This window comes from Pyrus communis, chromosome 14, assembly GCF_041283825.1.
Source record: "Pyrus communis isolate YQ-2024b chromosome 14, ASM4128382v1, whole genome shotgun sequence".
Classification (NCBI taxonomy): Eukaryota; Viridiplantae; Streptophyta; class Magnoliopsida; order Rosales; family Rosaceae; genus Pyrus; species Pyrus communis.
The window spans coordinates 7,093,245-7,109,736 of record NC_142578.1 but is presented as its reverse complement, the minus strand read 5'-3'; the positions used below and the strand labels follow the sequence as shown (position 1 = coordinate 7,109,736).

Here is a 16,492-nt window from a genome sequence, read left to right as displayed (position 1 = left end):
ACTAAACTGGGAGATTTAGTTTTATACCAAAATATTTCTGATCTCTTCCCCTTTCTCCTATGTCGGCGGCGACATCGCCCACCACCTAGTCCTCCTTTCCACTTCTCTGATTTTCCCCATCTCTCATTTTTCTTCTCTCTCTTCTCGATTTGGGCGAGGTCTTGAACGACAAATCGAAAACTGCAAGTGAATCCGACGTCGATTCACCGCCACGCAGTTCCAATTGCCGTGGTTAGCTGTCGTTTGACTCGTTGTCTTCAGCTTCCTCTGTTTGGGTCGTCGGCGTCGGTGTAATTGAAGGCGAGGGGAAGAAGAAGAACATTGATATTTAGACCTGGTTTGGTACTGAAGTGATTCTAAAAAAAGCTGCTATCAAAAAAAGCTGGAAGCTGTTTTTGTGTTTGGTAAACACTGCTTTAGCTTTTTTTCACAGTTTTGGATGAAAAAAAAGCCAAAAACAAAAAGCTGCAAAACCCAGTTTTGAAAAACCGACTTTTTTTCACATCTGTTTTACATAAAAGTTTACCAAACACTCTAATACTGCTTTTTTTTTTTTTTCAAAAGCACTTTTACAAAAAAATTTACCAAACACTCTGCTGCTTTATTTTACAGCTGCTTATTCTCACGGTACAGCAGAAGCAGCTTTTTTTCAAAGTACAGAAATACCAAACCAGTCCTTAATAAGCTAAACTGCTAATTTGCTGCCCACTCAACTTTCGATTTTTCTCTTGAACTTTTTCATCGGAAAATTAAGGACTTAAACTAATTTTTTTTGGCTGATTTTCCGTCTACCGTTAGTTTTTTTTTTTATAGATTTCATCCAAATTAACGTTAACTTTTATCATGTGCACATTACGTAACTCTTTTTTATGGACAAAAACGTCACTTCACTAGACCTTTAGACACAAAAACTATAGAATCACACATATTTGCATAGGTTTATATTTTAGAAATCTAAGGTTTTCAATTATTTTAAAGAATGAAGTGACCGAACTACCCACACTTGTTATGCACATGCTTCCATTTAACAGAAATTTGGATGGAATGAATGAAAAATTAACAGCCGAGGTAAATCGGCCAAAAAAATTAGTTGAAGTTCTTAATTTTTCGATTAAAAAATTTAGGAGGGAAATCAAAAGTTAAATGATAGTTCAGGGGTATATCAGCAGTTTACTCATATTTAATAATACAAAATTATTTTTTTATTATTTAAATATTTTAAATCATATAATAATATTTAATTGAACTTGTGGAACCTAGTTATGTGTCACATTAGCACATAATAGAATTTATAACAGAATTGTGACGGAATGACCAAATTGATTTGCGATGCCAATTTTCAGAGACTACATTGATTGATTTTCAATTTCATAAACTATCTTCATATGGTTGGTCAATTTCAATGATCATTTGTGATAAAATCCCTTTAAGTAATTAAAAAGCCTCACATAATTCTTTCATTCAAAAACTCTTAAACAACTTTCTTTTTTAAGGGCATTTTCTTTGAATTCAAAACCTTCATGAAGGACAAATTTTTTTATTATTAAGGACATTTTCATTTAATTCAAAACCCTCATGAAAGTGTGACTCCCTTTTTATTTTTTTTTGTCCTTGTAATATAAAAAGAAAATTTAATACTAAGTAAAGTTTTTTTCTTCTTTTTTCTAAAAGGAGGACAAATGGTGGCAAACTACGATTATCTATCCATTTCGGGCCCGGAGTGGCTATAAGGAATTTCACCCTACCTATGGCCACAAAGCATACTCACTAGCTTGGAACATCAAACCCGATACCTCCCACATTTTTTTGTTTATTGGGGAGTCACAATCTGTGTCCTTACCATTAGATCACTTACGTTGGTTTAATAATAAGTAAAGTTATCTAAGTATTTTTTGAGAAAAAAAAATTGTGAGAGACTTTTTTTATTAGTTCCCCCTTATTATTATTATTATTATTGTCGACTACAAAACTTGTAAGTAATTTGTATGGAGTCAGTGTCATGTGCTATTTGTATTTTGAGGGTTGTTTTAATCAAAAGTTAATTAGGCCACTTAGTATTACAATGTAGTGGTATTTCTCTTCACTTATAAATGAGAGGTCTTATGTTCACTTCTCGCCAAAGGCAAGTTTGAACCACATTATTGTTAACGCATTGTGAGGCTAAGCCTACTGTGACAGCCCGTTCCCAAAATTTTAAAACGTACACGTGAAAAGACGATTTTGCCCCTAGTGTTATTTTTTTTCGTTGTGTGGTTGTTTGAGTTGGTGTGGCTGGTTGTGGACCACACACACACTCCCATAATTTCCCTCACCCTTTCCCCCCTATTCCTACACCTATCCCGTGCTCATTTTCCTTCCCATTTTCATATCCCTTGTACGGACACACCCCCAAAACCCATGTAATCTTCACAGATCGAAGAAACAAAGTACATATCCATGCTCGTGAGGTCCATTGGAGTCTAACCATACCCATTTCAGGTAAGGATACCTTTGTTTTCACGTCGAACTCGGGATACCCGATTTTTGGTACTGTTCATGCACACGTAAATCCTTATGTTTTTTGGGAATTTCAAGCTTGTAGGAAGCTTGGTGAGGTCCTTAGGAGGCTCGGGGTGGTTCGTTTGAAGGTTTTGGACGTCGGGATCACGAGTTTCGAGGTTGGCCGAAGTTGGGGGTATTTTCTCGGGGAGATTTCGTGGATTTTAGCACTTGAAAGTGGTATGATCTTGTTCCTCTCGTTGTAAGCTTCATTTTGGTACCAATTTTGTGAAATTTGGTTGAAAAACGAAGAAGATATCATGATTTGAATTTTTCCCGATTTTCAGGCGCCGGAGAAGACGACGGAATATTCCATCAGTTTGGACGGAATATTTCTAACGCCATTGATGGAATCCGTTAAAGTTAACGGAATATTCCTGACGGCGTTAACTGACGCTGTCAGTGTGCCAGGCACGTGCCTGCGCGTGGTCGGCGCGTGTGGCCGTGCCTTGGCCAGCGCGTGGGGGCGCGTGCGACGGTGAAAAATTATTTTAAAAATATGGGGATGTTCCTGAGATTGAGTAGATCACGTTGGTGTATTCATACACCCCATTTGAGCATTGTATGAGAAGTTGTTTCTTAAGTTTGGTTATGTGCTTTAAAATTAACGTTTTTATAGTTGTTTCGCATATAGGTGAATCCTATCCCGGGGACGAGCGTGGTCACTCGAGGCAGGGGGGTTACGACCCTTCCACTTATCAGTGAGTGGACTTTTGGTTTTCCGTATATACCTATATACTTATACTTTTCCCAGAAATTGATTTAGAACGTTTATTTGTTATATGTCATGCCTATAGTTTTGCCGTTGTTTATGCATTGTTAATTGTTTATATATATGTATGTTTGGTGCTGCGGACGCAAAGGTAAGTGCTAGGTGAGTTGTGATTTATGTTTACTTTCAGTAGTGATTTGAGATGCTTAGAGAGCTCATAACCTGCACCCCCGGTGTTAGTGCTTCAACCCAGAGTTGGGCACAGTCCTTCACGTGATGTTCACCTCCCGCACCACACGCTCATCTTGGATCCAAGTTAGGTGCACAGTCCTGTCGTACAGACCACTTTAGGTGGTTCCGACTCGTAGGTGACCCGCGATTATTCGCCCAGCCTTCACGTGATCGTAGCACTTGAGCGTACCTATATTACACCCAGGCTTGTCGTACAGACCACTTTAGGTGGTTCTGACTCGTGTGCAGGTATAGTTAGTGAGATGGAGATTTGAGCTCTAGACTCAGCCGTACAGATCACGTTAGGTGACTCTGGCTGACAGATTATATGGCATTGATGTGATGGTACCTGAGCACTTGCATTTTACTTTGAGGTTTTGGCATAGCATATTCCTGAACATGACTTATATATATATATATATATATATATATATATATATATGTATATTCTATTTTCTGGGAAGTATACAGGTTTTACGGCGAGGGGTTAGAACTTATTTATTAAATGGTTTTCGAAAAGCTTTGTTTTTGCCCACTCACGCTTTTGTTTTGCGCCCCTCCAGGTTCTAGTTGGCTAGCACGTTTGGTGGTTTCCCTGAGGATTTCCCCGGCATATTTGACAGACGATCACCAGTGTAGAACCACATTCGAGTGTGCTTTTGTTGCGTCGTTTTCTCCTGGACTGCATTAGGCTTTCATGCTCTGAATTTAGTGTCGCACTTACGCTTGCACTTGTTTGTTATTACTTTGTGTAAAGCTAATTTTTATTTATTCGTACTATTTATATTATTATTTTATTAGCTTCCGCACTGTGCACATGGTTACGTCACTTCCACGTGACGGCCAGCATGCCCTGATCTCGATCGGGGTGTGTCATCTACCCCTCCCTTTAGCATAGATGATATCGTTTGTTCAAAAAGAAAGTAAAGGTAATTAGATTTAATTTTCTTACAACATTTGTACCATTCCAGCATTTTCTTCAATGTAATTTCTTTGGCACACGATAAACCATAAGTTTCCAACACTTGCATCCTCCCATGAGGGAATACGCACATTCCTACAAAAAATCATTCGATGGAGATCGTTTATGCATTCAAGTGTATGAAATGAATCAACGGTATGATTACGAAGTGGCATATTCAATATGAACATACCATTCATTTTTCTTTTGTTACCAACTGATGTAATTCAATTTCATTTTCTTAAAACGTTTGTACCATTCCAACATTTTCTTCATTGTAATTTCTTCAACATGCAATAAACAAAAGTTTTCTTCAATTTATTAACTTTTGATGCTTGGAATAGGGTTCAAAGTCTAAAGCTCTAGTGACTTGCAAGAATGGAATGAGCTTTAGAGCATGCTTGAGATTGTATATTTAGAAAAAATTTATGTTCATAAGCGTTTTTAATGAAAGTGTTTTTAACATAAAAAATTAATAAAACCCTTCGTAAAACTATCTTTTATTCAAATACCCTTATTATTAAGGGCACATTTTTTATTATTAGGGATAATTTCCTTAATATTTAGAAAAAATTTATGTTCATAAGCGTTTTTAATGAAACTGTTTTTAACATAAAAAATTAATAAAACCCTTCGTAAAACTAACTTTTTATTCAAATACCCTTATTATTAAGGGCACATTTTTTATTATTAGGGATAATTTCCTTAATATTAAGAATACATTTTTTTTAATTCAAAACCTCATGCAATGTGACTCTCTTTTAGTTTTCTGTCCTTGTGATCTAAAAAATGTTCTTAATAATAAGTAAAGTTGTCTAAGTGTTTTTCAATAATAAAATGTTTTGCGAGAAACTTTTTATTAGTTCTCCATCCATTTTTAATATGAACACCTTGAAACTTCCATATATTAAATATCCAATTTCTTTTTTAAGAAGCATTTGAGATGTGATTCTTCATAATGTGCTTATATGAGCCAATTTTTTTTAAATACTTGTTTTATTAAACACAAGCAAAAAAACATTTTTAGTCGTTAGAAAGCGTTATTACAGGCGCAATTAAAAACCAGTTCTTATTTGTCAAAACTAAACATCACTACAGGTGATAATTGATTTTCTTTTATAGAAATGTGAGTTGCATGTGATACACATTAAAGGATAGATTGGCAATTTTTCGTAAATAAATAACGTATAGAGTTAACTTTAGAGGGTAAATTATACATTAGATCTAGATTTGCAACCTATATGAAATGCTAAGGCTTATAGGCGAGAAAAAGATTGTATTACAGTCTAAAGTGTATCAAGTGACTTAAATTGACAAAACAAATTGGATAAAATAGTTTTAAATATAATAGTAGAGATGAAATTAGCAATTTTTAATGAATTTAGGAACTTATTTTACCGAAAAAATAATTCAGAGACCAAATTTTTATTGAAGTGATAGTTTAAGGACTAAATAGACACTTCATCCTAAAACTAATTTCACAAGACTATAACATTATCGTTCTATAGCAAAACAACATTAGGCAAAATTGCATAAAAAAGAAAGACTGTTTTTGCAGGAATCTTTGGATTTGTAAAAGACATTCATAACATTTTCTTTAACTTGTAGTTTGACAGAAGCCAGACTTCTTTGAAAGTATTTTTGAAATGACTGAAAGTGTTTTTTATAAAAATATTTTTAAACAAATATTTAGTAGAAATGCAAATAAATATTAAAAAAAACACTTGAAGTATTTCCTACAACAAGTACAAGGAAGCACTTCAAGTTCTATTAGATTCAAAACATTTTTTCTAAAATCACTTTCAATTATTTTAAAAGTATTTCCAACCGAACTCTTGTAGACTTTTTTCATATTTCTGAATTTCGATGCCAATAATAATGTTAGTTTTTTTGTTTCCGTCTCTAAATTTTCATCCATATCACCTTTGCATTGGTGACACACCCCGACCCAGAAAGTCCACTTGGACCCTGAATCGAGCTGTGCTAGCCGACACCTGGAAAGTGACGAAGCCATAAAATGTGATAGTGTATAAAAAGTGAATAAATTTGAATCTAAAAGTGTCTAAGTACCAGAGTGCGCTATGAGTGGGAGCGAACCCATTTCACACGCGATGTCAGAGCATAAGTAAGGTGCAGTAGTGTGGGTAAGAATCATACCCTTAAAAGTAGCCACCAATACTAAGATTAGCTATATATCCTCGTCGATACGAACTCAGCAGTTAAAACTTGAAGGGGTACAAAACAGAAAGTGTGAGTAAGCAGTAAAACCAAGCTTCCCAAAACTATTACCTTTCTAACTGTAATAACCCCTCACTGTAATTCCCTTATCGTTTTCTATAGTACAATACAACATATATACATATATCCAAACCATACTCAGAAATGACCAAAACCACGGTTTGCCATCAACTCTATCATACATTAATAAGTAGGTCAAATGAATTTAATCAATACAAAGTGATATATCAGTCAGAGTCATCTAAAATGACATGTACAACTTATCCATATCTCATCAATCATGGCTAGCATATAAGTCGGAGTCACCTGTAGTGACCTGTACGACTTATCCATATCTCATCAATCCTGGCTAGCATATAAGTCGGAGTCACCTACAGTAACTTGTACGACTTATCCATATCTCATCAATCATGGCTAGCAAATAACTCAATAAGTATACCTGCACACGAGTCGAAACCACCTAAAGTGGTCTGTACGACAGGACTGGGTGTAAATAAATATGCTCAAGTGCTACGATCACGTGAAGACTGTGCGAATAATCGCGGGTCACCTACGAGTCGGAACCACCTAAAGTGGTCTGTACGACAAGACTGTGCACCTACCTTGGATCCAAGGTGAGCGTAAGGTGCGGGAGGTGAACATCACGTGAAGGACTGTGCCCTGGCCACAGGCGGGAGCACTAACACCGGGGTGCAGGTTCATGAGCTCTCAATGCATCTCAATATAACATGTGGAAATTATGGCAACCAGTACGACAGTATCGAAGTTGCCTAACACATAACTGTAGTCATGCCATAACTCAATCGATTCAACTAATACCATAAACTCACCTGAACTTACTTGGGTGTCCTGAGTTCACCTTTACACTTGAAAGCATTCCTAATAATTATATGCAAGTAATATACATATGGATATACCATGATGCAATCTAATACTCAACCATGTCGTAGCATTTTCAATTATAAACAATACGGTGAGAAGTGTACAATCAATAACGCCCTACTCCCAAACTACTTATTTTCAGGGATAATTATCCATGACAACCCAATTAACACTAATTTAACTAACTAATTCATAAAACTAAAACTTGCCTTTACCAATTTCCTTCGCATTACTCAATTTCTCAAACAAGGCTTTTGTCTCAAATATTTTATGGCTGCATCTAACGTCTCGTTAGACTGCCTACGTACACTAGACAGGGATCAAGCCATTCATAGTTCGTATGGGTACTTCAAGCATTCACAATAATTATACGAAGGTAATATACCTAATCAATTTAAAAGTGTCGATAGAACTCTCAACAATATGTACGATAAAAAGGAAAATATTCACTCACCTGGAGTCCATGCTATGATTCTCTAGCGCACGAATCGAGGCGTCCTTAATGATTGGTCCCTGTGACCAATTATCAAATCACATCTCAGAACTTTTATCCGTAGAATATGTAATTCACATAAAACACAACCTCAACGACATTCTAAAATAATTTGAAACCCATTGACCACAAGTCAACAGTTGATCAAAGATGGACGGTAGGTTTTACAACCCTGTATAACTTGACCCGGAAGATCCGCATATCAGATTTCCAATCCGCAACTCCCAACGATCCACAATATGTTTCTAGAATAACATATTAAAATTTCATTACGATCCAACGGTTGGATCTCCGCCATTTGCCCAAAACCAAGTGGACGTAAACATTTATTTTACTAACTTACAAATTCCTATGATCTTTAAATATTACGTATTATAATGTACCCAAGTTTGGTGACGATCCAACGGTCGGATCGTCGATTCACATTTTCATCAAGTAATGTATCGTAATGAATTTAGATTCCAACGATCAACCTATGTCATTCAAATAACAAAACTGAATTCAAGACATTCGACATAACCTAAAAATAGCATTGGCGGTCCACTGGCCACGCGCCGCAGCGGGTGGCGGTCGGCCGCCCCGACTCGTCGGAAAATTCAACTATTTCCAAAAATTCTCAAACTTCACAGAAATGAAGATCTCAGTGAGTGGAGCAACTTTCATACCTGCCACGAAGTCCAAAAGTGGACGGAAGATGGTCAATTTTGCCCACAAAGCCGACAGGTGCCTAAAACTTCTCGACGTCGCTTCATCGTCTACGGTGGTCCAACGGGGTCAAGGTTGGATGGGTTTTGCTCCTGGGATGATGGGCTACAAAGCCCAAGTGGTGGCATTGGCCATCACTTTGCCGCTTTGCCGAAAAATCGAAAAGGGTGGCCGGAGCACCATTGATTTTCGTCAACTTTCGTAGCCTCAAACCGCCACATACCATGGTTAATCAAGGTGGTTCTTGGGTGGGTTTTGTAGAGGGGAATGAGAGCTTCAATGGTGGCATCGAAAAACTCCACCGGAGTTGGCCGGAATCGACCTTGGAAAATGGACCCGCGGTGGGTGCGGGTGGACGGGAACCACTTCCTCTTTTTTTTTTTTTTTTTCCTCCATTTCTGATTGGGCTTCCCCCACAAAGTGGGTATTTAATTTAAATAAACACTAAACATTGAATACCCAATTTCGAACGTCCGTAACTATACCGTTATAATCCGGACTCGCAAACAGCTTTCGCCTATACATTCGTATCAATGAGTACTATAAGGATATGCTAAAAGAATAAGTCACACATCTCTCAAGTCAATGGTCAATGGAAGTCAAAGTCCTTGCCTCTAGGGCAATTTCGTAAATTCACGTTTCTAAAATAAAATAAAAACGTAAAATTTGAAACGGGTTGTCACATTGGTGTCATCCCGCCTTACTACAAATACCAAGAAGAACTCCAAATGCTTTTAGATTCAAAACATTTTCCCTAAAAATACTTTTAAACATTATAAAAGTACTTTCAATTAATCCCTTGCTTTTTTCTTTCGTATTTTCTGAATTTCGGTGCCAATAATAATGTTACCTTTTGCATTGGTGTCACCCCGCCCTTTATCACAAAGAGAGACATTAATCAAAATTCCAGCTGTTTCCTTTTCTTTTCTTTCCTTTTTCCTTTTTAAATATTTATTTTTCAATTTTATCTCAAAATTTATGTAGAAATACATTCTGGAAATTTCCACAGTCCGCACTTTCCACAGAGGTTGGCAGAAATATTCCTCCCTTTTATTATTATTACAAGCTTTTAATTGTCCGATCTTTAAGCAGAATCAACCGACCTTCCTTCATTTCCACAGAGGTGTGCGTGCTTCTTAAGCTCTTTGCCTCTCTGCTGCTACCACCTACCAAGAAACCTTCTCTCTTTTTTTCATTTCTCTTGAATTTATCTGCTATTTTTTCCTCTGTGAATTGATTGCTAAGTTTTTGTAAGTTGGAAGTGATTTCTTCTTCGTTCCCTGCTTTCGATTTGCTGTTGTGAATTTAGTTTATTTGACTTGTTGTTATGGTTGCTGATAGTGTTGATTAGTGAGTCACTGGTTGAGAGTATGACTAAATTTTGATATGTATTTATTAGTGATTTAATCTGATTTGCATCTGAATTTTGATGGGATCAACCTATCACTAGCGTCAAGCATGACAAATATCATATTTGGGTACAAAGTACTTAGGTTGCCTTCGGTTTTGGATGTAATTCCTACAAAGAACTAGAGATTATGCTTAATTGGTTTTTGCCTGTTTTGTTGATCTTAATGTGAAATAGAGGATTACGTTTTATAAGCGGTGCGTTTTCACTTTTCTCGTGTGTTTTCAATCATCGGTTGTCCAATGCTTAGTACTTAATCCAGGATTGTAATGGGTCGCTGATATGACCTTTATTTTGTTCAAGTTTGTGGAATATCGCTATCCCCGTTAATCCAAGCTTGTTAATTATGTCATAAGGTACACAATCCAACTTACAAGACCAAAACAGAGTGTTCTGATGTAAAAACCAAGAACTGATTATTTCGTTCATTCAATGAATATGTTACGCGTATTATATAGATGAACTCTCCCATCATAGTTACTCCCTCAATTACTTAATCCTAAACTGAATGTGAATACGAGTTACAACCGCTTTCAATGCTACTAACTATCTAACGATCTAGCTGTTTCTGTCATCAGGAAGCCAATGTGGTTACCTTAGCTATAGAGATTCATTTGTGACTATTGAGTTCTGTTATGATTCTTAGGTTACTAATGGATTGCCGTGATTTCTTTGCAGCATCAACATAAAGAATGGCGGATACAGAAGACATTCAACCTCTTGTCTGTGATAATGGTACTGGAATGGTTAAGGTAAGGGATTTGTTTCATTTTGCCCGGTAGTGTATGAGGAGCTGTCTTGATGTACACGTATTCCCTTGGTATATAACTATTTTCATGACTTCATTCAACAGGCTGGATTTGCTGGAGATGATGCTCCGAGGGCTGTTTTCCCCAGCATTGTTGGTCGTCCTAGACACACAGGTGTTATGGTGGGGATGGGACAGAAGGATGCCTATGTTGGGGATGAGGCCCAGTCGAAAAGAGGTATTCTCACATTAAAATACCCCATTGAACACGGGATTGTTAGCAATTGGGATGACATGGAAAAGATTTGGCATCATACTTTCTACAATGAGCTTCGTGTCGCTCCTGAAGAACACCCTGTGCTTCTTACTGAAGCGCCTCTGAATCCTAAGGCCAACAGGGAAAAGATGACTCAGATCATGTTTGAGACCTTCAATGTCCCTGCTATGTATGTTGCCATTCAAGCAGTTCTCTCACTCTATGCTAGTGGGCGTACTACAGGTTTGTACCAATACGAAAAATTGAGGGTGATCTATCTATTTATTTTGTTATATTTCTTTACCGTGTGCAAACAAACAAAGAAAGTTGGAATTAAGTTTCAAAATCTTGAAAGTTCGTTACCTCTTTAACAACAAATGTTTTACAGGTATTGTGCTGGACTCTGGTGATGGAGTCAGTCACACTGTTCCCATCTACGAGGGCTATGCACTTCCACATGCCATCCTCCGGCTTGACCTTGCTGGACGAGACTTAACAGATTCCTTAATGAAGATCCTGACTGAGAGAGGGTATACTTTTACTACAACTGCTGAACGGGAAATTGTGCGTGACATTAAGGAGAAGCTTGCCTATGTGGCACTTGATTATGAACAGGAACTTGAAACTGCTAAAAGTAGCTCATCAATTGAGAAGAGTTATGAGCTACCTGATGGCCAGGTAATTACCATTGGGGCAGAGCGTTTCCGTTGCCCTGAGGTCCTATTTCAACCATCATTCATTGGAATGGAATCGCCTGGGATTCACGAGACCACCTATAACTCTATTATGAAGTGTGATGTTGACATCAGAAAGGACTTGTATGGCAACATCGTCCTCAGTGGAGGGTCCACTATGTTCCCAGGAATTGCTGATCGAATGAGCAAGGAGATCACAGCCCTCGCACCAAGTAGCATGAAAATTAAGGTGGTTGCACCTCCAGAGAGAAAGTATAGTGTTTGGATTGGAGGATCCATATTAGCTTCACTGAGCACCTTCCAGCAGGTATGGTTTATACTGCTTGTCCTACGGTGGTAGCTTGTATTTGATTTCACTTCGTATTTACTGATCATAGAAGAGATATGCATATTGACTTCATATTTACCATTAAAATTTTAAGGAGTTAAACTAAAAAAACTAAAAACATGCAAAATCCCTTGTGATATTCTTGAGGAACGAATTTGTAGGTGAAGGAATTAAAAATTGGCTATGATTTTATCAAGTACGATATCAACATATGAGTTGCACCCTTTTAAAACCAACACAAAAGTTTAGTACCTTCTGATTGTAGATGTATAACATAGGTTTACTATCGTCGTTTGTTTACTATGCTTTGGAACTTGGAATCATATGACTGACTCGACATTTCCCACAATTTCTTTTCGTATAACTTATTTGTTTAGGAAGTATGGTTCTGTGATTGTAATCTCGGGGTCTCGTTTTTCTTAAATGCAGATGTGGATTTCTAAGTCGGAGTACGACGAATCAGGTCCCTCCATCGTCCACAGGAAGTGCTTCTAGACACGCGAATCATGTGATAATATCGTCGTCTTCTTCCCCCGTGGAATTGTGTGTTTTCGGATTGTCAGATAGTGTTAATGGTGTGAGCTTGGTCAGTTTGTCATCTCTTTTGTCACCGCTCTTAGTTTGCGTTACCTATGATATAGCAAAAGCAATAGTTCTTAAATCGGATCAGTATATGCTGTTGTGCTGTTTTTGTGCACATTGTTTGTGTGGCTTTCTGAGCTTGTTGAAATAGAATATTACATATTAATTAAATTGTTAATGACGTTGTTTTTGGCTTGTTAATTTACAATACTATCTTCCTTTTGTTTGCCGGGAAGAGCAACAAAAAACTGCTTAAATTCCGTTTTGTTCTCCCTTAACACCTGCATGGTTGCGGCATAACCGCCGTGGCTTGCCTCCCCTAGCACTTGTATTGTGCAGCATAAGGCGGTCCAAAAGTTCGGATTTAGCAGACATACGTTTAGGGGTGGAATTTATTTTCAAATTACCATGTCAACTGAATTGTCAATTGTATCGTACTAATTTTGTACCAAGTGGTAATGATATAGTATTGTATAAAACCAAGATTTTTTTGTACAGTATTGATTTTTGCCACCATTGCCAATGATATTACCATACCATACCAAAAAATATAAATTACATATTACATAATTTATATATGTATAAATAACTATATAATATTTTAATAATATTTAGGAAAAACCTCGTCATTGCCTCTCATTCTTCCGACACTTTCTCGGTTTCTCTTCGACACTCTCTCACATTCTCTACAAGGATTGGTGTTGGTGTTGGTGTTGGTGTTGGTGTTGTGTGCTTGCCTGCGCTTGCTGCATGGGGTTTCTTATTGCAGGAATTCTATTTGGGTTTTCTAATTTAGGTCACAATATGAGAGATAAAAGTCATAAAAATAGAAAAAATAGACGTTTGGGCCTTGACTTCGGTTGAAAAAAAAAAATTTAATTTTGGCCCATTATCATACCAAGACAACTAATTATTTGGCATGTCAAAATTCGGAATACCAAAAGTTTGGTATGATAATAGTAATAGATTTTGTCATACTAAAAGTTTGGTATAGTATTTGGTGCGAGGGGTTTTGGTACAGTAACCATACCAAAACCACCCCCACATACGTTGCAAGTCTCTGTTCACTTTCCGATTCTTTCGACGGAGGGGGGGAACACGATTCTGTCGACGGAGGAGGGGGAACATGATTTTCTCGACGGAGGAGGGGGAACACGAGCTTGGGACCTTCCTTGGGAATCGAAGTACGTTTCCGGAAAGTGACTTTCCGCTTTCCGGTTCGAAACGGCTGGTAGGAGAAACGTTATCAATCGATCAGATAAGCTATAGTCACATACTCTGGACTTTCCATCTGTTGTCATATTTTGCATTGGCATTAAGCAGTCGGCTAGTATACGAAAAGCCAGATGCATTTTCGGTGAAGTCGTACGAATTTGGACGGTTATTTTTACAGCTGCAGACCAAAAGGTGGAAAAAACGCAGGGGTTTCCATATATGCTGGTTTAAAATTTTGAATTGATTTGTCAAAAGTAACTTTCGCACTTTCATTTCTTTTTACTCGCATTGATTAAATAAATTAAACGAAAATAAAGAGACAAGAAAGAATGGGAGGAGCGTATGTGTTGAAAACGGGAGCAATTTTCGATCAAGCTAAAGTTCGTAACCTGAAATTTTCCCATTTGGCAAATGAACACATCTGATACGCTACAGACCTTTAAAAAGTAATATTCAAAGGACCAAAACTTATTTGGTGTCATTTGTACGCGTTTAAGATGGTAGTTATGGGATCACGATTGGTAACTTTTGCCCAACACCACATTAAATTAACTAATTAAGTTTATGGCACCATTTAAAGAACCGGAAAAAACTTCAAACTAGTTGCATTTTACATACATGTGTACAACGGCGAACTCGGTAACAGCAGGGCCGCTACGGACTGCTCTCCGTCACGGGATTATGGTCCGCCGAGGGTTGTGGTGGTGCTGGGGACTGGGATGGAGACTGAGGAAGGCACGTGCGGCGGCATGTGGGACAAGAGGAGTGAGAAGACAACCATTTTTGAATACACTGAGCATGAAACCCATGTTTACACCTCCGCAAAACTCTAATCCTTTCCCCCTCCACGAACTCCGACAAGCAAATGGCGCACTCCGCCTCCACCCCTGCCAACTTCGCTTTCATCTCCGCCGTGTAAATCACCGTAGGTGCCGCCTCTAAGCACGAAGCCGTTGCCACATTGCTCTTCTGCTGAACATCAACCAACTCCTGCCGACTCTGAGGAACACTGTTGTTCTCACGATCAGAAGGGTTGCCTCTACCGCCGCGGAGGAAGCAGCGGATGGCGGCGTTGAGACCCAACGCGGAAATGAGAGCAGAGAGGAGGACGATGATGATCATGGCGGCGTTGGCCTCGAATTCTTTTGAGCCTGAGTAAGGCCACCAGCGGCAGGTGTGGGAAACGCATGTCGTTGGCCCTGTTGGAGGGGAAGGCAGCGGTGGAGAGAAGTGGATAAGGCCAAACTCGACCACCTCCCCCGCCGACAGCCTCACTGTTGGCGGTGGTCTCATTTATATATGCCCTTTTAATTAGTAATTCCTCCGCTGCTGCTGATGGTCTTTCAGCGGAGAGAGAGAGAGAGAGAGAGAGAGAGAGGGATTGCGTGAGGGTGGGGATTAGGAAGATTTATAGGTTCTAAAGAGTGTTAAGGCAGGGAAGGGAAGCAGGAAATGCACACGTGTAGTGTGGGTTTTTACAATAATGGTATGGGTGGAATTTTGTGAGATAAATATTTGTCATTATTTAGAAAACCTCACATGTGTGGGGCATACGATTCTCACTACCTTCTTCTCGGAGCTTCAGAGACTCCACACACTATTAACCTACACAAATTGAAATAGGCTGTAACAGATGTAAGGAGGCGGTCACACTAATTTGTCCATCAAGCTTCATTCAAAAGTTGTAAATTCTTATGTTTTAGTTCTGAGCTTTTTCACATGCACAAAACTAGGTCATTATTTAAGAGGTTTAAGTGATTATGCGTATTCAAAATTTATTTTTTAAGCCTTCTTATATCCAATGAAGAACAAAAGTCTAAACTTTTTTTTTTTTAATTTTTTGGTGATTTCTAAATTACCATTTCTCAACTGAGACAGTTGTTAGTATCTTTGGATTATCGGATATACTTGTGTTTATCTTTACTTGGTTGTTGACATTTTACTTGTGAGAATATTACACAAATTAAACTACCAATATGCTTGGTGTTGCATAATTCTTTGATTTAATTACAATTTGCGAGTGCGTTAGAAGGAAAATATTGGCCAACTCTTTGGTTCCTTAGTTCCTGCACGCATTTGGTTTACGAGTTGCAGATGGTTGAAGTTGAATGATATATTCCACTATAAAACCAATAGAAAATTAAGAAAAATGATAAACTCGTGGAAGGAGAATTTATTATTTAGCTGGTAAATATGTTTTTTTTTTTTTTTTTTTTTTGGCCAAACGATAGATTTGTTAGATTAGAGCGCTAGTGAGATTCGAACTCATGCTATGATACAAGTGCAACACTTCTCTCTACCATTGTGGTAGAGGGCCACTTGTAGCTAGTAAATGTGGTTGAAGTCTTGATGAATAATAGTTGATGGTTGAAAGGAATGAAATATATTCTTGAATGAAAGAAGGAAAGGGTTTTGGAATTAGACTTCTATTATTGATTCAAGTGGTATTCTAAATTTTTAATCTAATTTAAACTATTGAAAGGAGAATTATCACTTGAAT

The 16,492-nt window shown here is 37.8% G+C and overlaps 3 protein-coding genes across 4 annotated transcripts in view; 1 reads left to right on the top strand and 2 right to left on the bottom strand.

Annotated features, from left to right (window-relative positions):
* Window positions 1-521: 521 nt before the first annotated feature.
* LOC137713793 (uncharacterized) overlaps window positions 522-16,492 on the bottom strand; it is an 82,677-nt gene continuing 66,706 nt past the window's right edge. Inside the window, exon 4 of the transcript XR_015956023.1 lies at window positions 522-676. The gene's annotated coding sequence lies outside the window, so the exon portion shown is untranslated. The remainder of the gene's footprint in view (window positions 677-16,492) is intronic.
* On the top strand, window positions 9,627-12,978 carry LOC137712778 (actin-7). 2 transcript variants are annotated; one of them, XM_068451939.2, is made up of 5 exons: window positions 9,627-9,883; window positions 10,847-10,920; window positions 11,022-11,415; window positions 11,561-12,174; window positions 12,625-12,978. In XM_068451939.2, the coding sequence occupies exons 2-5, from the start codon at window positions 10,861-10,863 to the stop codon at window positions 12,688-12,690; spliced, it is 1,134 nt and encodes a 377-aa protein (XP_068308040.1). In that variant the 5' UTR covers window positions 9,627-9,883; window positions 10,847-10,860; the 3' UTR covers window positions 12,691-12,978. The 2 variants fall into 2 exon arrangements, with proteins under 2 accessions (XP_068308040.1, XP_068308041.1); XM_068451940.2 differs by having other exon boundaries at window positions 9,861-10,010.
* Window positions 14,519-15,376, bottom strand: LOC137713185 (RING-H2 finger protein ATL79). Its single transcript, XM_068452452.2, has one exon. It carries the CDS (start codon window positions 15,283-15,285, stop codon window positions 14,647-14,649), a length of 639 nt encoding a protein of 212 aa, XP_068308553.1. The 5' UTR covers window positions 15,286-15,376; the 3' UTR covers window positions 14,519-14,646.

What these genes read in the sequence shown, in the direction of transcription:
- LOC137712778 (XM_068451939.2), top strand. Translation starts at nt 10,861, where the DNA reads ATGGCGGATACAGAAGACATTCAACCTCTTGTCTGTGATAATGGTACT. An exon ending in ATGGTACTGGAATGGTTAAG is followed by an intron (nt 10,921 to 11,021) that starts GTAAGGGATTTG and finishes TTCATTCAACAG; the next exon opens with GCTGGATTTGCTGGAGATGA. An exon ending in TGCTAGTGGGCGTACTACAG is followed by an intron (nt 11,416 to 11,560) that starts GTTTGTACCAAT and finishes AATGTTTTACAG; the next exon opens with GTATTGTGCTGGACTCTGGT.
- LOC137713185 (XM_068452452.2), bottom strand. Translation starts at nt 15,285, where the DNA reads ATGAGACCACCGCCAACAGTGAGGCTGTCGGCGGGGGAGGTGGTCGAG.